The following is a 23,195-nucleotide window of genomic DNA, read 5'->3' as shown; positions in this document are numbered from 1 at the left end:
GTAGAAATAAGAGCTGGGAGGAGCCTTACACTGTGCTGAGATGACCTGCAAGAGCCACAGGACACATTCACTGGAGCCCTAGGTCCACCCTTCAGCGGTGGATTGAAGCATTTAGTCTAAAGAAAAAAAAACACATCTAGGTACCAGACTTTGTCTACTTTGTTTTTGGAGATAGCCAATACTTGGCAAGACTGATAACTCTATTCTAAATCAATTTTATATCATGTGCTTCTATCTTTAAAGCTAAATTTTGTAAAACTGATTGTTATGCATGCTGATAAAAAGCAAATGCACAAAATAAAATTTATAATGTTATAATGTAAATCATCTGCTATATGTTCTAGTATCTGCTAAGACATCGAGTTGTTTTTAACGTTACGTGTAGCTGCAAGATGTATTAGCAATTACATCCATAGGAAAGGAATTTAATAGGCATTTCCTTGCAAATCTAGATACGAGCAACTATTGAAATTTTCTTGACATGTGTTTGATTTTCACTTTCTTTATAATGTGTTACTTTGCTGAAACCACATTCAAAGGCTAGGAAGATTGAACCCCTGCAAAATACACTTGAAGGTTAAGTAACTAGAGATCTCAGCTAATCCTGTGTAATCTGCTCTTACTAAATGGCTGTTTGTGTTCCAGGCACACCAGCCTCTGAATGCTTAGGATTTGGTTTTTACCTTTTGTTCCAATAACCCCTAAAAGGGCAATGCGTCTGTTAGCATGTCTGGGCGTTGTGCTTAGCTTTTTGGAAAGAGTGAGTTGTTTATGTCCTTCACAGTGCACCTGCGATTATCACGGCAGAAATGATGGCACGGGATCAAGGTATGCTACTAAGTGTTCTAATGATTCTGAGGAAAGGGACTCCACCATCAGCCTTATTTGAAAGCAAACTGTTGATCAGAAATCAGAGGAGAGAAGGTTTAATTTACATAAGCTTTAACTTAGTTGTGTTAATACTATTTGCTAACTCTATGCTTTTATCTTCAGAAGTTTAGCTCTTAAAAGCCCCTCATTTTTATTGGAGACCTTCAAACACATACAAAAATGTTCATTGCGCTTGTGTTCAGAAAATGTTCATTTCAGGAGGTCAAGCTGAAATGTGTGGCCCGCTCAGCCTGATTACAGAAAGCAGGGCCGATCAGGAGGTGCCCAGATCATTTGCTTCCCAAGTTTTCCATTTCATTTTGAGGGTTATTCATGCCAACTGGATAGACCTTAGAAAGCAGGAAGGACTCTCATAAGAGTGAAATTACAGACGTTCATAATTAGAATTTTTCATTTTAAGATATTGGAATTTACAAAGAAAAGAGGTTTGAAAGATACGGATCAGCTCTATCAGCTGCCGACTCTGTAGGGCCTCACAGAAGTTATTTAATCTCTGGGTTGCTTTAACATCTACCTGTGAAGTGAAAATAATTACATACTCATAATATACATGAGTCCTTTGAGATAGAAGTTAAATGCAAAAAGGAACGTTTGTTAGCTAACCATGGTAGACCATGATTTTTTTAAGGATATTAAATGACAAAATCAGATTTTTTGTGTGACTTGGTTGATGGTTTTGTGACTTTTGAGGTTATTTGAACAGTGAGCCTCTTAAAGTAATTTATTGAGCCACTCAAGTTATGTTCTATACATTTAAACAAATTAATAAAAATTAGAACATATTATTGGGTAGTTTGTCTTGTTATTCTATAAACTTTAAGTAACTCTTGGTATCTTTTTGAGAGATTTACTAGGTGGTTTAAGACAGTGAGAAGAATTAACAAATTAAAAAGCCCTACTTGGCAAAAGCTAGGTAGCAGCTAATGACTCATGCCAGGGTACTTGAGAACACAGAAATGTTTCCTTCCCCCGGTGGCCCCATTATTGATGGATTTTATGAAAACCATAGTGTATTATTCTTGGCAAGAGCTCTAGAAATAATATATTTCTACTGCTGTTATTTTGTAAATGAAGAAACGAAGCCATACGGAGGCTAAAGGACTTGTGCAAGGTCACAGCACAGAGCTGATACAGTGACTGATTGATAAAGACACTGGGTCTTTCAACTTCCAATCCAGGCTTTTCTCCATTTCACTGGAATGCTAACTTAATGAGTAGAAATTGGATCATTCTGGTCTAAAGTAGCACTGAAATTTGTGATAGAGAGTAGAGATGAAGAATAGGAAGTGTCCTCATAGAATTCTGATGGTTCCGTATGGTCTTCCCATGAAGTTACAGACAGGAGATGCTAGCTAGCAGGACATCGCAGCTTTATGCTGCGTTTACCCCTCTTTACCTTGTAGGCTGCTTTTAAAGTTCACCCATTTAATGTGATATATTTCACTGAATGGCTGATTTGTTTACTACATTATAATGCATTATAATTTATGTTTCATTGTTCATTTTCAGCAATCCAGTGGAAATGAGTATACAATGGGAGATAAATAGATCTTTTTTAAAGTTAATCTAAATTATCTGATTCTTCATACTTTACACCTACACATGGGACATACTTGTTTTTCTATGCCTATTTTACATGTACCACTAAGCAAGGTCACAATGTGACCTGCTCAAGGTCACTTAAGTTAGTGAGTGGTGAATGGAATAAACTTGCAGTTTCTGGTTTATTCCTTGGGCTGGAAGCAATGCACAAGTCACATTGTTAAAATAGAGCTTAGCTTTAAGCATCTAGTGTGAACACTTGCTCCTTCCTTCCTTAAAAGAGATCAATTTATAACTTCAAAAGGGGATTCTTTAAAAATGGGCCATTTCGTAAAGAGGTTAAGTGTGCACTTTGGAGTTGGACCAATGTGGGTTGGAAGGTGGCTGTGTGACCCCCTAGCTATGTAACCTTGGCAAGTTACCTAATGTTGATAGGCCTCAGTTATTTTAGCTGTAAAAAGAAAATTGGAGATAAAAATAGCAGGCACCCACTGAATGCCTATTACGTGTCAGGAAGGTATAAAACTTTACATGCGTTTCAATGAACCATCCTAACAAAGCTATATGGGGCAATTGGTGAGGATGGGCTTTGCCACAAAAGAGATGGCATGAGCTTAGATCTGAGCCAAGATTAGACCAACTCCAGAGCTGGTGCCTTTACCTCTTACCTAGCATCTACCTCACAGGGCTGTCCGACAATTAAATAAGATAATGAATATGGTGTGTGTTGGACAGGCCTGACTTATAAAGAACTTCATCAATATTAGGTGAACCATATTAAATTTCTTATATTTGATCATTTTTACCTACAGAAATGGCTATTCATATGGTTTAAATAAAAGCAGATAATGATGACAAATTATTAATGAACAGGTCAGCCAGGCTCCACAAATATTTTGTGAAAACCAGTAAGGAATTTTCATTTGATGCATGTTTCAAATGAGCATTGTTTTTTTCAAATGGGTCTTGGAAAGCAGGTTTCTCCCACTGCTCTTGTTGTGACACTAGGACGGTGCTGTGTAATGACCAAGATATGAATGAGCTCCCCCTGAACTTCCCCGTGGACACTGTGAAGCTTCGCATAGAGAAGACTGTCATCCGCACGATCCCCGCCGAGGCCTTCTACTACCTGGTGGAGCTTCAGTACCTCTGGGTGACTTACAATTCTGTCTCCAGCCTTGAGGCCAGCAGCTTTTACAACCTGGGGCAGCTGCATGAGTTGCGCTTGGATGGGAATTCTCTAGCTGCCTTCCCTTGGGCATCTCTGCTGTACATGCCCCATCTAAGGATCCTGGATTTGCACAACAACCAAATAACCAGTGTGCCAAATGGGGCAGCCAGGTACCTGAAGAACCTCACCTACTTGGATTTATCAAGCAACAGACTAACCACACTGCCACCAGAATTCCTGGAGAGCTGGTCCCATGTACTTACAACATTGTCCAGAAGCTGGAAGCTTTCACCAAGAAGAATTATTCTTGGTAAGTTCACAAGCCTCTCTGCTCCTCTCAGGTCCAGATAATTAGCTCAGCATATTGCTCAGTTGTGCAATCTTTTCATGTTTATTGAATTTGGTTTCTTACTCTGTACTTGCACTTTGCATGGAATAGCACTTTATCAGTTGACCTAAGTCAATTTGCCCATCTATCCTGTGTAGGTATAATGTTTTTTTTTTGTTTGTTTTGTGTGTGTGTGTGTGTGTGTGTGTGTGTGTGTGTTGAAGTTAGGAAGAGAGTTGGCTTCATAAACTCAGAGACTAATGCTGCTGTTAGAGAGCCTGGAGCTGAGTGACAAAATACACCAACCTACCCTGGTTCTTCTGAGCACACTGATGCTCCATCCTGCCACGGTCAACCTTCTGCTCTGGTTTCTTTTCAACCCTTCATCAGCTTCTTCAGGAGGGGAGAGGGGCATCGCCATCTGTATGAGGTGGCAGCAGTTTAGTTAGTTAGGGAGGATAGCAGCCAAATTTTTGTAACCTAAAAAGAAATGATGAAGACTGCAGTTATTTTATTGGCCCCCAATAGCTCTCCTAATGCACATAGTCTCTTAGTTTATTTATTTTTATTTTTTAAAAATTAACTTATTTTTTTAAATTGTTTGAAGTATTACAAATAGTAGTACATATGTCTCTTTTTTTCCCAATTGACCTCCCCCCAGCCTCCCCTTCCCCCCAGTACATGCCTTTACCTGCCCCCCGCCCCAGTGTCTTTTATCCATTGGTTATGCTTATATGCATGCGTACAAGTCCTTCAGTTGATCTCTTACAGCCCACCCCCCCAAAACCTTCTCTGCCTTCCCGCTGTAGTTTGACAGTCTGTTCAATGCTTCTTTGCCTCTGTATCTATTTTTTCCCCCTTTTCTTTCCTTTAAAAAATCTTGCCTCTGCAGACTAGAAATAAACGTATAATAACAAAAAATGTTTGAGTCCCAATTTCAATGTCCAACAGTTCTGAGTCCCCGTTTCAATGTCAAACAGTTCCTTAAGTGTACATGTCAGCAATGATATCTGGATGGTGGGCACATGGTGGCAATGCAGGTCCGACCCTCCCTGGTTTGGTCCTTGGCAACCTGCTGCAATGCACAGCTGCTGACTGCTAGCTTGGCAAGGCGTCGTCAGCGTCTTCCATCTCTGGACTATTTCTCCTCTTGTCTTGGTGGTTGGAGCAGACCTGTCAATTCCTCTCTGTTGCAGGAATCCACATGGTCTTTGAGTTGTTTTCTGAAAATATACAAACATATTCTCGACCAAAAGTTAATAAAGGAATCTTTTCTTTATAATTGATTTGGGATCCTTTTTATTTTTGCCCAAATGATTTTCCTTTGTCTTATTTAGACACCATGTGTGTTTTTCATGGGTGTCTTGCTGTTAGCATTACAAATGAAAATTAATTTTGTAAAGTAAAAATTTTCTAGATGTAATTTACTTATAGGATATTTTTTCTTACATGATATTACCCTACTATCCCCCCTTTTTTTGATTAATGGAGGCTTTTGTAAATTTTATAATGCAGTCTTGATAACTTTAAATTTTAATTTTTTGCACAAAAATGTGACTGCTTTAGTTTCATTGCATGTTCAGGAATTTTACCATGAGATGAACTACCAATAGGAATTTTAGTTAACACTTTAGGAACAGCTTTTTGTCCAGTACAATTACATTTTCTTGAATATTCACTTATTTGAACTAGCCTATTTAATTTAATCTGAAAACTTGATTATTATTACTGTCAAATTTAATACTCTACCAACAATCTTAGTTTACCCTGTAATTATTAGTGGAAAGGATTATTTGCATTCTTGAGTAGGCCCTGAGCATTCCTGGTGCTAGGCTGGATTTCGATACAGGGCAGCTGCTGTCAGCCAAGTCTCTTTCTGTTACCTGGGTCCCAATCTGAGCTGGGCCAAGTCACACTGTCTGTCACCTGTGTCCCGATCTGAGCTGGGCGTGGGAAGCAAAGCAGCCATGGGAGCAGGAGACCTCCCTCAGACGGGGTGAGGTAGTCTCTTAGTTTAGTTGTGATTAGTTTTATATATTTTGATCTTGACTTTGTTTAGGTTCTAGGGATATTTGCCTTGCGTGTTTTTTAAAATTTTTATTAAAAAAAAATCTTTATTGTTGAGATTATCACCCTGTTTCCTCCCCCCCACCTCCCCCCCATTATCTTCCTCCACTTGGATCCTGCCACATCTCAGGCCTTCACCACCCTATTTTCTGTGTCCATGAGTAATGCATGTATGTATATAAGTTCTTTGGTTAATCTCTTCCTGCTCCCCCTCCCCCTTTCCTCTGAGATTCATCAGTCTGTTCCATGTTTCCATGCCTCTGGTTCTATTTTATATATCAGGTTTTTTTGTTTATTAGATTCCTTGTTCATTTATTTTTATTTTCAGATTCAATTGTTGATAGATATGTATTTATTGCCATTTTATTGTCCATTTTTAAAATATTTTTTCTTCTTCTTAAAGAAGACCCTTTAACATTTCATGTAATACTGGTTTGGTGGTGAAGAACTCCTTTAGCTTTTTCTTGTCTGTAAAGTTCTTTACCAGACCTTCAATTCTAAATGATAACTTTGCTGGGTAGAGTAATCTTGGTTGTAGGTTCTTGCTATTCATCACTTTGAATATTTCTTGCCACTCCCTTATGGCCTGCAAAGTTTCTGTTGAGAAATCAGCTGACAGTTGTATGGGTGCTCCCTTAGGTAACTAACTGCTTTTCTCTTGCTTCTTTTAAGATTCTCTCTTTGTCTTTAACCTTTGGCATTTTAATTATTATGTGTCTTGGTATGGGCCTCTTTGGGTTTCTCTTGTTTGGAACTCTCTGTGCTTCCTGGACTTGTATGTCTATTTCGTTTATCAAGTAAAGGAAGTTTCCTCTTATTATTTTTTCAAGTATATTTTCAATTTCTTGCTCCCTCTCTACTCCTTCTGGTACCCTCATGATGCAGATGTTGATACACTTGAAGTTGCCCCAGACGCTCCTTACACTATCTTCGTATTTTTGGATTCTTCTTTCTTTTTGCTCTTCTTGTGGATTTTTTTTTTTTTTTGATTCCTCATATTTCCAAATCATTGATTTGGTTCTCAGAATCCTCTATTGAATCCCTGTAAATTATTCTTTATTTCAGTTAGTGTATACTTAATTTCTGACTGGTCCTTTCTTGTCTTTGAAATTCTCACCAAGATCCTTGAAAGTCTAACTAAGTCCTTTGAAGCTCTCATTAAGATCCGTGAGTAACCTTATAACCATTGTTTTGAACTCTGTATCCAGTATTTTGCTTGCTTCCATTTTTTTTTCATTTGTGACATGTTTCTTTGTCTCTGCATTCTGGTTACTTCCATGTTTGTTTCTATATATTAAGTAGAGCTGTATGTCTCCTGGAATTGGTAGATTGGCCTTATGTAGTAGGCGTCCTATAGTGGCCAGTGGCTCAGCCTTCCCAGTCACCTGAACTGGGCCCTCTAGGTGCACCCATTTGTGGCTGTGTGCACTGTTGTGTTTTAGTTGAGCCTTGATTGCTATTTGGTCACTGGGAGGGATTGACCCCCATGCCAATTAGCTGTGAGGACCAGCTATGATTATAGTGGAAGAGCTGCTGTGCAGGAGACACCCCTATGGAGCAGGACTTGCTTCAGTGGGGCTTTGGTGCTCTCCAAGTCTGTCCCTTGAGTGTGTCATACATGGATGTGGTAGGATTGTAATCGGGCATGGTCTGAAGCTGACCACTGGGTGTACTGGCTCTGGGGCCTTTTGGGAGATACAAAATCAGCTACTGCTTATGCCCTGCATGGGGCCACCTGGCACAAGCTACAGAGCGATCTGCAGATAGTTGCTACTTGTGTTGGGTTTGGAGGTGCCTCAGAGAGGCCAAGCTATGAACCAAGGCAGGCTGCTGCTAGTGCTGGGCCTGGGGCCACTTATCAAGAGGTATGGGTCATGCTGAGGGCAGCTGCTGCTTGTTTGAGAGATTTTAGGAAAGTCTGAAGCCTGAGCAAGGACAGGCCATTCAAATGGAAAAGCCATTGCAAACAGCTTGGGTGGAGTTACAAATTGGGTGGGGTGGGGTCTCAGGGAATCACCAGATCTGGGCGAACATAATGGGCCAGAGACTCAGATATGGTGACAGCCTGTCAGCACTGTGGTGGGGAAGTCTCAGCAAAGGAACAGTGACTTCTTCTAGCACCTTTGTCTGGGAGAAAGCTGCCCCCTAGTTTTTGCCCTGATGCCAGACAAATTAGTTCCTCCCTATATATCCCTGGATCCTTTCAAGCTGCTGCCCCAAAGCTGCTGGGGCTCAGAGGGAGTGAGTCCAAGTAAATCTATGCTCTGGCCCTTTAAAAGGAATGCCTGCTTCTCCAGCAGCCTCTGTCACTCAGCCACAATTCCCGCTGGGTTTTACAGCCCAAAGTTATGGGGACTTCTCTTCCCAGCACTGGAGGGTCTGATGTGAGGCTGGGACCCCTTGCTCCTCATGGGACATCTCCACAGCCAAGATAGCCCTCCCGATTAAAAAAAAAAAAAGCCATACTTGGGTGTAGGACCAGCCTGTTACATGCCTCTGCTCCTCTTACCAGACTCAATGTGCTTTATTCTTTAACTAGAGGCCTGGTGCACGAAATTTGTGCACGGGGGTGTGTGTCCCTCAGCCCAGCCTGCATCCTCTCCAATCTGGGACATCCCTCTCACAATCCAGGACTGCTGGCTCCCAATTGCTCGCCTGCCTGCCTTCCTGACTGCCCCTAACCACTTCTGCCTGCCAGCCTGATCACCCCCTACACCACTCCCCTGCCAGCCTGATTGATGCCTAACTGCTCCCCTGCCAGCCTGTTTGTCCCTAACTGCCCTCCCCTGCAGGCCTGGTCACCCTTAACTGCCCTATCCTGCAGGCCTGGTCCCCCCCCAACTGCTCTCCCCTGCAGGCCTGGGTCCCCCCCAACTGCCCTGCCCTGCTGGCCTGATCGCCCACAACTGCTCTCCCTTGAAGGCCTGGTCCCTTTCAACTGCCCTCCCCTGCTGGCCATCTTGTGGTGGCCATCTTGTGTCCACATGTGGGCAGCCATCTTTGACCACATGGAGGCAGCCATCTTGTGTGTTGTAGTGACGGTCAATTTGCATATTACTTTTTTATTAGATAGGATAGAGGCCTGGTGCATGGGTGGGGGCCAGCTGGTTTGCCCTGAAGGGTGTCCAGGATCAGGGTGGGCGTTCCCTTGGGGCATGGGGCAGCCTGGGCGAGGGGCCTGTGGTGGTGTGCAGGCTTGCCACGCCCCCTGGCGACCCAAGCAGTGGCCCTTGTATCTGGGATTTATTTATCTTCTATAATTGAAACTTTGTAGCCTTGAGTGCAGGCCAAGGCAGGCCAGGGATGCGGAAGCTTGGCTTCCTTCATCGCCAAAGGCAACTCAAACCTCCTGCTCTCTCCAGCTCCGTAGCTGCTGCCATTTTTGTTGGGATTTATTTATCTTCTATGATTGAAACTTTGTAGCCTTGAGTGGAGGGCTGGGCCGTCCAGGGTGTGCGTAAAGCTTGGCTTCCTCCATTGCCAGGGAAACACAAGCCTCCTGCTCACTCCGTGGCCACTGCCATCTTGGTTGGGGTAATTTGCATACTTGCTCCTGATTGGCTGGTGGGTGTGGCTTGTGGGTGTAGTGGAGCAATGGTTAATTTGCATATTGCTATTTTATTAGATAGGATTCTCTAGTATCATTCATCCAGATTTAAGGCAGTTCTGAATGATGGTTGTTCTGTGGTTTAGTTGTAATTTTGATGTGGTTGTGGGAGGATGTGAGTACTGTATTTACCTACACGGCTATCTTGACCCGGTCTTTCTGTCTTGGATTCGTAAAATGTAAATTCCCTCACAACAGTAAGGTTGTGTTGTCACTTCACAAAGTGTGTCCATCAGGGCTGAAGATGTGGCTGTACTTCTAAATAACTAGTGAGCCTTTGGCTAGTGAGGTGACTTATAACCCTTTTGGAGTGAGAAGCAACTAGATCAGCCGTGGGCAAACTATGGCCCGCGGGCCAGATCCGGCTCGTTCGGCTGTTCTATCTGGCCCGTGGAGCCGAAAGAGTGGAGGGTTCTCTTGCTCTCCCCTCCGCTCCTTTACTTTGAATTTATATTAGTTCACACAAACACTCCATCCATGCTTTTGTTCCGGCCCTCCGGTCCAGTTTAAGAACCCATTGTGGCCCTCGAGTCAAAAAGTTTGCCCACCCCTGAACTAGATGCTAAATTTGTGCCAGGAATCCCTATTGACCGTATCAAATATTAGCTGAAGTCAAGTATGAAGAAAAGATAATTTGAGATTTATTTTATTTTATTTTAATAAATCTTTATTCAGATTATTACAATTGTTTCTCCTTTTTCCCCCCATAGCTCCCCTCCACCCAGTTCCCACCCCACCTTCTGCACTTACCTCCCCCGCACTGTCCTCATCCATAGGTGTATGATTTTTGTCCAGTCTCTTCATGAACCCCCCATACCCCTTTCCCCCTGAGAATTATCAGTCCACTCCCTTTCTATGCCCCTGATTCTGTTATATTCACCAGATTATTCTATTCCTCAGGTTTTTAATTCACTTGATTTTTAGGTTCACTTGTTGATAGATATGTATTTGTTGTTCATAATTTTTATCTTTACTTTTTTCTTCTTCCTCTTCTTTAAGAATACCTTTCAGCATTTCATATAATACTGGTTTGGTGGTGATGAACTCCTTCAGCTTTTTCTTATCTGTGAAGCTCTTTATCTGCCCTTCAATTCTGAATGATAGCTTTGCTGGGTAGAGTAATCTTGGTTGTAGGTTCTTGCTATTCATCACATTGAAGATTTCTTGCCACTCCCATCTGGTCTGCATAGTTTCTGTTGAGAAATCAGCTGACAGTCGTATGGGTGCTCCCTTGTAGGTAACTAACTGTTTTTCTCTTGCTGCTTTTAATATTCTCTCTTTGTCTTTTGCTCTTGGCATTTTAATTATGATGTGTCTTGGTGTGGTCCTCTTTGGATTCCTTTTGTTTGGGGTTCTGTGCGCTTCCTGGACTTGTAAGTCTATTTCTTTCACCAGGTGGGGGAAGTTTTCAGTCATTATTTCTTCAAATAGGTTTTCAGTATCTTGCTCTCTCTCTTCTTCTGGCACCCCCATAATTCTGATGTTGGTACGCTTGAAGTTGTCCCAGAGTCTTCTTACACTATCTTCAACTTTTTGGATTTTTTTTTTTTTGCTTTTTGCTTTTTCGGTTGAGTGTTTTTTGCTTCTTTGTATTTCAATTCTTTGACTTGATTCTTGTGTTCCTCTAGTCTGTTTTTGGGTCTCTGTATAATATTTTTTATTTCAGTCAGTGTATGTTTAATTTCTAGTTGGTCCTTTTTCATATCTTCGAGGGTCTCGTTATATTTATCGGCCTTTTCTAGGATATTCTTGAAAAGCCTTATAACTGTGGTTTTGAATTCTATATCCAGTCGTTTGTTTTCCTCCATTTCTTTCATTTGTGATCTGATTCTTTGACGCCGCATTTTCACTGCTTCCCTGAGTTGGTAAGGTAGATTTGTGTGCTAGGTTTCCAATATGGCCCAGTGGGTCTGCCTCCCCAGTTAACCTTAGGTGGACACTCTTGGTGCACCCCTTTGTGGACTGTGTGTACAGCCTTGTTGTAATTAAGTCTTGATTGTTGTTGGTATCACTGGGAAGAATTGACCTCCAGGCCAGTTGGCTGTAAGGATCAGCTGTGTCTATGCTGGGAGAAGTTCGGTGCTGGAGACAGCCTTATAGGATTAGACTTGCCAAATTGCAATAGCCTCTGTGCTCAGCTTGGATGGGGTGGAGTCTCAGTCTTGGCTTCCAGTCAGCCTTGCCCTTGCGCACACATGCGCGCCCTCAGACCTCTGCCTTCCCCGGCTCCCGAGTCTCCGCCCGAGAGTCCAGACTCCCCCCACAAGAGCGTGGGTCCCCAGGGGCTCGCCTGGAACTGGGGTTCAGTGCAGTCAGAACTGGGGCCCAGTGCCGTCAGGAGCCTCCGACTCCCTTCCACCAGGGAAAGCCTGTGGCAACCTCCACAGCCTTTGTGCACACTGGCACGCGCGCGCCTTCAGACTTCTGCCTTCCCCAGCTCCCAAGTCTCCGCCCGAGAGTCCAGACTCCCCCCGTCAGAGCGTGGGTCCCCAGGGGCTCGCCCGGAACTGGGGTTCAGTGCAGTCAGAACTGGGGTTCAGTGCGGTCGGGGGCTTCCTTCCCCCTTCCGCCAGAGAAAGTCAGCCAGGCTCTCAGCCGCTCTTCCTCTCTGCGTGCACAAAGACCCTTTGCTGTACCTCCAATTCTCTGTGAGCTTTTCTCTTTCCTTCTAGTTGTAGAATTTTCACTCAGCCAGCTTTTCTGTGATTCTGGATGGTGTCCGTTCTGTCTTTTAGTTGTAGTTTTGAAATTGTTGTGCGAGGCAGCAGTTTAGGTGCTTACCTATGCCGCCATCTTGGTTTCTCTTGAGATTTTTTTTAATAAAAAAAAAATGTTGTGACAGCATTTAAATGGATTTAGCATTGCTTTTGTTAAAATGTATTTGAGTCTTCAAATTTCATCTTTAAGCTAAGGTGATGAGAACCGATCCTAGATTTTCTAGAACTCATTGTTTCCCTGTAGCAATTATATCTTTCCAGGCGCCCTGGAGAATTTACTTGTGTCCTATTAGAGTGGGACGTAGTCTGCTTCTATTTCATTTTTATTGTCCGGTGTTTATGATTGTCAGTAGATGGAGGTTCTAATTATAATAGTAATAGAAATGGCTAATATTGATGGAGTGCTTATTCAGGGCCAAGCCTAGTTCTTATACTTTACAGGTATATCTTCTTCTAGTCTCATATTTACCCTGTTGTAAATACCATTTCATCCCTATTTTATAGATGAGGAAATGAAGCACAAGGTAAGCCACTTGACCAAATTCACTCACCACGTAGTGATGGAGCTGGGATATGAGTGCAAGCTGTTTGTAACCGGAATCCATGCTCTTCCTCACTCCTTTGTAATTCAGGGTATGATATGCAAGAATACCAGACTCAATTTCTTCCCAAATGCATTACTTTACTGAGCTCTTTATATCTTTTATTTATTTAATGAAAATTTAGGCAGAGGCTTTTCCATTACTCCCTCTCTCTTCCACATGAATAAAAATACCAACTTAATAAAATTGTCCTTTAATGTATCCATAAAACATAAACTAGTGTCCTGCAAGTAAGCATTTAAATGAACTATGAAACTAGATTAGATTTTTGATTTGCAATACAGGTAAATTTCCATGGCTTCTTTCTCAAGAATAAGCAAATATTTATGTAGGCAGGCTCCATAGGTCTTACACCGTTTATCTTGGAGGAAGAAGCCTGCAGTAGGAGAAGTATACAATGTCTTTTTGGGTGTTTTTCCCTGGTACCCAAATTGCTACACTGTAAACATGGGCTTTTCCGTAATCAGAATGGAGTTCACCTGAAGGGCTGTGGCAGTTCCAGTACTTTCACAGAATTTTCGAAATGGTATTCATTTAATTCAGCAAACACTCCTCAATCCCTGTGGGTGTGCCTCTCTTCTGCTAGCAAGTCCCACATAGCTAAGGCTTACCCCTTGCCAGGTGCCCTTCTGAGGACTCCTGGGGTATCTCAGCTTTCTGAAAAACCACGTGAGGTGGGTCTGTAATCAACACCATCCTCTTTACCAGCTGATAAAGAGGCGGAGTCAAGCTTCTAATCACAGTCCCTGTCCTGAGATATCCTCTTTTATTCTTTAAACTTTTATTATTTATTTATTATTTGTTTGTTTTTACTTTTTATTGAATTTATTGGAGTGATATTTGTTAATAAAATTATATAGGTTTCAGGTGTACAATTCTATAATACATCATCTGTATATTGTATTGTGTGTTCACCACCCTAAGCCAACTCTCCTTCCATCCCATTTATCTCCTCTTTACCCTCTGCTACCTTTCCCACCCCCCCTTTTCCCCTGGTAATCACTATACTATCGTCTGTGTCGCTGAGGTGTTTTTTATTTTTTCTTTGCTTAATGCTTTTACCTTTTTCACCCAGCTCTCCAACTCCTCTCCACTCTGACAGCTGTCAGTCTGTTCTCTGTATCTATCCGTCTGTTTTTATTTATTTTTTGTTAGCCCATTTAATCCAATTACTGTGATGCATGGAAAGTGTTACTTACCCCTTTAGAAAAAAGATAAGGTAAAGTCCATCTGGCCCTGGCCAAGAATAGCAATCTAAAATAAATTAATTAATGCAAATTACTGTGACTGTGGTTGGCACATTGCTTTGAAGGAATGCAGTACAAGTAACACTTTAACTTCAGAGGGCTCTTGTACCTTTGTCCTCAGAAGAAAAAACACTTGATGAATGTGTTCAGCACTTAGATGGCTGTTATTCAGGTTTTTAAAGTTGTACTTTTGACCTTAGATATTCCAAAGCTGGAATAAATGCACGTTTTGTTCTTGAGGGATTTGAAACTATTTCCCTGGTTTACATAACTTTTAGATATAGCAAGTTGGATTAATTTTTAAAAGAATTTTACCTCATTGTTAACACATTTTTATAACAGTTTCAAAGCTCGAATGACACTGCTAACGTTACAGCTCTTTGATCTTTCCCTATGTAGACATTTGTACTCCAGATATCACTGCTTTGACATTGGTTATTTGTAGATAACAGCACTTCTCACGGCCACCTGTGGCTCTAGCTGTTTTTAGGTGATGAAGAAACGAGTTATGGTAGAAGGAGTATTAGATTAGGAGGCTACAGCATGTGGGATTAGGACTACTTACAAAGCCACGAAAGTGATCTCTGTGCTTTAATGTTCTTTGGTGTGAAATTGGAAAAATCATACTAGCTTCCTGAGGTCTGTGTAAGACATATACACGGTGGTGGAGAATGAGAGCTTTAAGATCAGGATAGTGAGGTTCAAATCCTGACTGCATTCCAGTTGGGCAGACGCCTTAATCTCCCGGAGCATTGGTTTTCTCCTCCTTAAAGTGAGGATGATACTAATATCATCCACCTCATGCTGTTGTCAGACAGATCCTTTGGCATGCTGAGCACTGTTGGGAGACAATGTCTCATTGTCCCTCACATCTCTGCATGTCTTCTGAGCAGAGGCAGGCACTGACTTCCTTTTGTTCTGAACAGTCTTTTCAAGAATATTTGTGTAGAGAGCGGCTTTGAAAGGTAGAGGTATGTCCCCCTCCAGAGAAAAGGGTAAGCATGCTTATTGCCCAGTGCAATAAGGATAATCTCTCCCTTCAGAGCTATGAGTAATAAACTGTTCTTCATCTCTGAACAGGAGTCTTGCGTCTTCTGCCAACTTCTAAGAAATTGGCGAACTGGGATGAGTTGGTCACTCTAGAGTAGGGTAAAACTCAGACCTTTTACAATTCTTGGCAAATACAGTCTTTGCAACATAGGAGGCAATCAATAACTGTCAACTTGTATTGTTATCTTATAAAGAAAAAATCTTGGATAGCAGGTGCTTTGAAAGTATAAAGTATTCTACACATATTAATTATTACATGACAGGATGAACTTGATGTTTGTTGAGAGGTTGAATAGAATTCAAATCAATATTAGGGAACTGGTCATAGATTCACAGGACTAATTGTAAGAGAAAGAAGTCTAAGGTAATTGACCATGAAAGAAAAGGAATTGCTAAGATAGTTGAAAACACACACACAGTAAATGCTTACCAATACTGGCAGAAAATAACGAGCAGTCATGAAGTGCTATTATAATAAAAACTAGAAATTCATGCAAGAGTAGGCCTTCCTTCCCTCGGCTGCCGGCACTGGCTTCCCTCGCAGCTCCGGCTTCGTCCGGAAGGTCGTCTAGAAGGATGTCCAGTCTAATTAGCATATTATGCTTTTATTATTATAGATAGGCATAAATAGAAATCTAGAATTTATAGTGAACAGTTAAATCTTCCACCATGGTTAGAATTTTTAAAAATTGCAATTCTGTCGTTTCTCCGTAGGAATCATTGTATAATCCACTCCATTAGTAAAAAGTCACAACCACAAATCTTCCAGAGGTAAATCCTTTCAACTTTGGGCTTTGTGGGAGGCTGCTATGGGACATCACCCTTAAGATCCTTAAAGAGACTTTGTCTGACTGCAGGCTCTGAAGCACCATCTTATATCCCTCTGAGATCTTAGCAAATGCTCTTATAGTCCCACCCACACTGGATTAATTTTCACTCTGAAGCTCTTTCTTAATTTGAAAATTTTGGAGAGACTCAGCATAAAAAAACAGTTTTATTATTTTTTTATTTTTCAATTATAGTTTGCATTCAATATTATTTTGTATTAGTTTAAGGTGTACAGCATAAGGCTTAGACAATTCTATACTTTACAAAGTAATTCCCCCAATATTTCAAGTACCCACCTGGCACCATATTTAGTTATTATAATATTATTGACTATATTCCCTATGCTGTACTTTACATCCCCATAACTATTCTGTAACTACTAATTTGTACTTCTTAATGCCTTCACAGTCTTCACCCACCCTCTAATTCTCCTCCAATCTGGCAACTATCAGTCTGATCTCTGTATCTATGAGTCTGCTTTTATTTTGTTTATTTTGCTCTTTAGATTCCACATATAAGTGAAATCATATGGTATTTGTTTTTCTCTGTCTGACTTATGTCACTTAGCGTTACCCTCTAGGTCCATCCATGCTGCCACATATATTGGATTTCATTCTTTTTATTGTTGGTTAATATTCCAATGTATAAAGATACCACAGCCTTTTTATCCAATGGTCTATTGATGGACACTTGGGTTGCTTCCTTACCTTGGCTATTATAAATAATGGGGTGCACATATTCTTTTCAATTAGTATTTTAGGTTTCTTCAGATACCCAGAAGTGGAATCCCTGGGTCATAAGGCAGTTCTATTTTTAATTTTTTGAGTAACCTCCATACTGAAGCAGTTTTATTATGGACCCAACAGGTTTTGGTTCTTTTATATCTATATTAGCTTTTATATATAAAAATATTTCATATTTACACTTCATATCTTCTTTTAGCTGATGTCTCTTTACAGTTTATTATGAGCAGCAAGAAGATACCAGGCAGCATTCTGTGTGGAAATATCCTTAGCTAGAACATTTATTTATTGAGTATGTTTCCTACTTTTCCTGTTAAACACAGGTGACAGTGTTGCTAAACTTTTTGCCACTCCATAACAAGGGTCTCCTTCCCTCTAGTTTCCAGTAGCATTTTCCTCACTTTTGTTTAAGCTTGCACTGACAGCCTTTTGGAAGGCCAACACATCTCGGCTAATAACTCTGATAGCTGAGGCAGATCCTGAAGGCACTTGCAACAGGAGGTTATCAACCAACTGTGTTCCTGGCTGCTGATTCTCTCCTGAAGGGGAATTTGGGCAATATATCTTCATGGCTACAACATATGAAATTCATGCCAAGCCACGTTCTAACCTCTACCAATCTTTCCAGTCTTATCTCCTGACATTGTCCGCATCTCACTCAATGCTTTTGCTGTACAGAAGTTGTACTACCTCAATATGTCTTCAGATCACACACAATCATGACGTAGTGCAGGCTGAATTAGGTGCCTCTCAGCATCCTATAATACTTATCCTATATAATAAAAGGGTAATATGCAAATTGACCCTAATGGCAGAACTACTGGAAATGACCGGTCGCTGTGACATGCACTGACCACCAGGGGCAGATGCTCAACGCAGGAGCTGCCCCTTGGTGGTCAGTGCGCTCCCACAGCGGGAGCTCCATTCAGCCACAAGCCGGGCTGACAGCTACGAGTGCAGCTGTGGTGGTGGGAGCCTCTTCTGCCTCCTCTGCAGTGCTAAGGATGTCCGGCTGCTGGCAGGTGGACATCCCCTGAGGGGTCCCAGACTGTGAGAGGGCGTAGGCCGGGCTGAGGGTCCCCCTGCCTGAGTACATGAATTTTCGTGCATTGGGCCTCTAGTAATAATATAAGTACTTTCATAGCACCCTAGAAATATCTCTATCACTTTGTTTATAACATTCTGTGTTACTAGGATTCAAATCTTGGCTCTGACACTAATTAGCTATGTGACCTTGGTCAAATTATTTGGTTTCTCTGTGTCTTAGCTTCTTCATCTTTACAGGGGGAATAACAATACTCTCCTCTATATAGGGTTGTTGGGATTAAATGAGAAAATACTAGTAAGTGCTTAGAACGAAGTACAGAGTAAGTGCTCAATGACTGTTAGCTGTAACCCTTAATGATCTGAACTGAGAGGATTTGTTCATTCATGTGACTTGGATCCAGGGCAAAAGTGATAGAAAGATGATTCCATTTCATCACTGAGTGTACTTCTGTTTTTAGGGAGACCGTGCAGACACCTGCTTCTCCAAGAGGCTCTGATGTAAACTAAAGCCATCAGAATAACCTTTATCAGCCTTTTCCTCCTTCTGGTTTAGGTCTGCAGGACAACCCGTGGTTCTGTGACTGTCACATTTCCAAAATGATCGAGATATCCAAAGTTGCTGATCCTGCCATAGTACTTCTTGACCCACTGATGGTCTGCAGTGAGCCTGAGCACCTGACAGGGATTTTATTTCAGCGGGCTGAGCTGGATCAGTGTATGAAGCCATCGGTGATGACCTCGGCCACCCGAATCACATCTGCTCTGGGCAGTAATGTCCTCCTACGGTGTGATGGCACTGGCTACCCCACCCCGCAACTCACATGGACTAAATCTGACCACTCACCTGTTAATTACACAGGTATTTTTTTTTTTAAATCTGGGTGCTATGTTGAAACACCGTTTTCAAAGATCTGTATTTAATCTCAGTTTGGGGAATATTTGCAATTTGCTTGTTAATTCTGATAAAATATGCCAAGAGTGTTAGGTAAAAGGGATTTGAAAGTTCATTTTCTTAGTTAATATTTTCCTCAGTTGGTATCTGACTAACTACATAGATGAAATTAGAGAATCTGATTCTTTTCTTAGAAAACATGATCCAGTGCATGAATGACTGCAGGGAAGGCCTTTGTCTTGCTGTGTCATCTTGGATATGGCTCACTTTAAAACGTATAATGATTACAATTTCCTCAGAAGGGATTTTCATATCAGTTTCTCATTTTAAATGATTATGTAAATAATTACATGAAAACATTATTGTTAATCAAAAAGTATAATTTTTAGAAATATTGTTTTCATAGACTTTCAGATCCTACTATGTCCAAGCCAATGCTTTGGCCTTAGTTTCTATAGTGATATTCTGATGACTAAAGCAATCTATTCTTAAAACTCCTGAAAGTTAAATTAAATCAAGGTTCAAATAATGAAACCTGATAAAAAAAAAAGTCAAGGCTTACTATCCTTACAAATTGATAGTAAATGGTCCATACCTTGAGGTGTGAGTTAAATTTGGGGCTCTTGGGATACTGCTTAGTGTATTAGTTTTCAGAAAGCTTCAGAAATCAAGACAGAATGGAAATATGTCAGATTTAAAATATATATGTCAGGAAAGTAAAATTCCAATTTTTCAAAAACTATATATTATTCTACAAATAAAGGAACCCATGGTTTACTAGTTTATATAAACTAAATATAAAATAAAAGATTGAGAATACAAATTATGACTCCTCCATGCCAGAAAATGATCTGCTGTGCCATCTGTAGATAGATAGCATTTTATTACAATGAAGAAATATTTGTGAAAATATTAAATTAAGGCCTTGTGATAAACATTTTATAGGACAATAGTGAATTAAAATTAGAAGGGATCTTTGAGATCACTTTGTCTTATCTCCTTATTTTAAAAATATAGAAACAGAGGCCTAAAGACACTAATTGAAAAGTCTAAAATTACATACTACTTAGTGGACACAAGTTTACTAAAATCAAGTCTCCCAATTCACAGTCCCATGTCTCTTAAAAATACTACATTTTGTATAGTCTCATGGCACCTGGCCTGACCTAGACCTTCATGTAGGCATTTTATGGAACCATCAACTGCCATTAGGGACTTGCTGTATGCCATTTCCCTCTTGGCTTATGAAAAAGGGATGCATATAGATCCAAATAGTTGCTTCTTTTTCAGTTGGCATGTTACTTTTTTCCTCCTCACAGAATTATATAATAATATATATATATATATTTTATTATTTTTATTTTTTTTCTTCCAGTAATTCAGGAATCTCCAGGGGAAGGAGTCAGATGGTCGGTAATAAGCTTCACAGACATTTCTTACAAGGATGCTGGGGATTACAAGTGTAAGGCCAAAAATTTGGCTGGGATGTCAGAAGCCCTGGTTACTGTGACAGTGGTTGGTGTTGTCACGACCACCATCGCATCAGACAGTTCTGAAAAAAGAAATGGAGATCACCCTGGGCGAGAAGGCCAACCAGGATCTAGAATATCTATATCCATACCTGGTTCATTGCCATCTCCCTGGCCTTCTTCCTCCTCTTCTTTCTCTCCCTCTTCTTCCACTTTTCTTTCTACTTCTACTTCATTTCCTCCTTCTGCTACTTCCTTCTCCTTATATCCTTTCTTCTCCTCCATTATTTCTCCAACCACAACTCTAAGCACTAAAATTTCAACAAGCACCACCATGGCCAGCCGCCAGTCATTCCAGCTCCATCCAGATGGGGAAAGAAATTTAAAGGTGGAGATGGGTGGAAGTAAGCGAACCCCAGCTAGTGCAAGTAGAAAAGAAGAGCTGGCATTATTGGATCGAACAAGGCCTATGGAGACAAATACCACAATAGAAAATCTCAGGGCAGTCAGTGAGACCAAAGAGAGTGTGACCTTGATGTGGAACACCATCAACACCATGCATAACTCTGAGGTGACCGTGTTGTATTCCAAGCATGGGGAAAAGGACCTGCTGCTGCTGAATGCAGACTTCAGCAAGAACCAAGTAACCATAGATGGCCTGGAGCCTGGTAGGCAGTACATAGCATGTGTCTGTCCAAAAGGAGCGCCTCCCCAGAAAGACCAATGTATCACCTTTTCTACTGAGGGTGTTGAAGAAGGTCATTCTCAAGAGCCCTTCCTTATTGCCGTGAGCGGTGCTGCCTGCGTTGTTGTCTTGCCATTGATTTTTTTCCTGTTGTATAAAGTTTGCAAACTGCAATGTAAGTCAGACTCCTTCTGGGAAGAAGATTTGGAAAAAGAGACTTATATCCAATTTGAAACCCTGTCCCCAAGGTCTCAAAGTATAGGGGAACTTTGGACACGAAGGCACAGAGATGATCCTGAAAAACTGCTGCTTTGTTCTGGGTCAAGTGTGGAATCTCAGATGACTTTTAAAAGTGAAGAGATCTAGACCAGATTATTGTTGCTAAGATTATATAGCTCAGGCACATAAGAATGCACAAAATATCTTCCAAAAAATGAAGAATTTGAGGGTGCATTTGGCTCTTTGGATGACTTTTACATCTTCCATAATAATCACAAGTGGAGTGATTTTGTGTTTTAAAAAACCACCATCAGACCTCTGAACTGAACAATCTTTTTATTCTTTTTATTTTTAAAATCAAATCTTTATTGTTGAAAGTATTACTTATGTTCCCCTTTTTCCCCCATTGACCCCTTCTAGCCTGCACCCACCCCCCTGCTCCAGACCTTCACCACCCTTTTGTCTGTGTCCATGGGTTATGCATATATGCATACAATGAACAGACAATCTTGATTTTTTTTGTATGGAAGATGTACATAGAAATAAGCTTTAGAACAGCGCTTATTAACACATTGCAAACGGATCACGAGAATTTTCGTGTTTTCTGTTCTAAGGCTTGTAGGCAATCATATTTTAAAAAGATATTAGCTAGTAAGAACATGTAATAAATAACTTCAAAAAGCAATGGGCATTTAATTTTAAGGCGTGCCTTTAACATTTATATAAAACGCTTTTTGTACTCGTTCAATAGAAACTTATCTGGCCACTGGGTAAAGCTAGCAATAAAACTATTGGTCCACAATGTCTTAAGTTAGACATATGTTTTAGGGTAATGTTTTAGTTGATAAAAATAAATTCATGGAAAGTAGTTGTAAAAAAGTAAAGTCTGAATTTTTAAAAGATAGATTTGGGGACAGTGAGGAAAGATTAGTATAACCAGCTAGTGGCTCTTGTTGTGGACATTTGATGCCATTGCCTCGAGGGTCAGAGTGGAATAGTACAGAATTTTGCATTGACTAAGGCTAAATCCAACCCAATGGAGAGGGAGGGCTCCAGCTCTTGGTACCATGGTGCATTACTACATTGTATGGTTGTATCCATATCCCAGGTAAAACTATTTCCCTTGTCCTTAGAAATACAGGTATTAGCAAATATATGTTTAAAAAGAGGACATGATAACTAGTAAGACCATTTTAAAAATAGTTACTGTTGCATTCTAATACATTTGCTAACAGACTGTGTGGGTCTTTTTAAGAGCTCATTTTAAAACAATTTCTTTAATAATTTGATATTTACCCTTATTTTTCCCTCCCTCTCTTCTTCTCTCCCTGATCCTCCTTCTTTTTGCCCCTTCTTCTTTGTCAGAAGACATTCAGGTAGTCAAAGGACCACATCTAAGCGGTTTACATGATGCCATGTTATATTTTGGCCTCTTCGATAAAAGAAAAAACTTTGAAAGTCTTTTTTTAGATCCAGTAAAAGATGTATTAGGATTATGGAAGAGCAGCTTCAGTGGATTTATTTGGTCAAAATTTCTAGGTTAAAAACCTAAGGGAAATTGAATTGGAGTGGGTTACATGACTAGAAAGAAAAAGGGCTTTAAAAATAAAATTTAGTGTTTTTTTAAATTGTTCACCACCTTTACTAAAACTTATATTCTTTTTGCATCAAAGGTTTTGGAGTATAAATCATAAATCTAGAACAGATTTATGGAAGTGTGTCAGGAGACCTTAAATATTCCTTGAAGCAAGTTCTAAGTAAACACTATATATTATGTAAGAAACAGATTTGCTTTTTTTGTTTGTTAATCCTCACTGGAGGATATTTTTCCCACTGATTTTAGAGAGAGTGGAAGGGAAGTGGGAGGAGGAGAAGAGAGAGAGAAAAAACATGATGTGAGACAAAAACATCAATTGGTTGCCTCCTGCAAACCAGGTATGTGCCCTTGACTGGAATTGAACCCAAGACCTTTGGGTTCATGGGTCGACAGTCTAACCCAGGGCCTGATTTGCTTTAAAAAAATGTTACTTTATTGATTTTAGAGAGAGAGGAAGGGAGAGGGAGAGAGACAGAGAGAAACATCACTGTGA

At 40.6% G+C, this 23,195-nt stretch overlaps 1 protein-coding gene across 1 annotated transcript; it reads left to right on the top strand.

The window, feature by feature from the left end:
- Nucleotides 1–712: 712 nt before the first annotated feature.
- Nucleotides 713–21,252, top strand: LRIT3 (leucine rich repeat, Ig-like and transmembrane domains 3; the record flags this gene model as incomplete). Its single annotated transcript, XM_080668824.1, has 4 exons — nt 713–828; nt 3,442–3,914; nt 18,394–18,699; nt 20,108–21,252. 4 exons carry the CDS (start codon nt 713–715, stop codon nt 21,250–21,252), a joined length of 2,040 nt encoding a protein of 679 aa, XP_080524950.1.
- Nucleotides 21,253–23,195: the final 1,943 nt, after the last annotated feature.

This window comes from Plecotus auritus (genome assembly GCF_963455305.1).
Source record: "Plecotus auritus genome assembly, chromosome: 1".
NCBI classification, from domain to species: domain Eukaryota; kingdom Metazoa; phylum Chordata; class Mammalia; order Chiroptera; family Vespertilionidae; genus Plecotus; species Plecotus auritus.
Note: the sequence above shows the minus strand (reverse complement) of the source record. Positions and strands in the feature narration are given on the sequence as shown.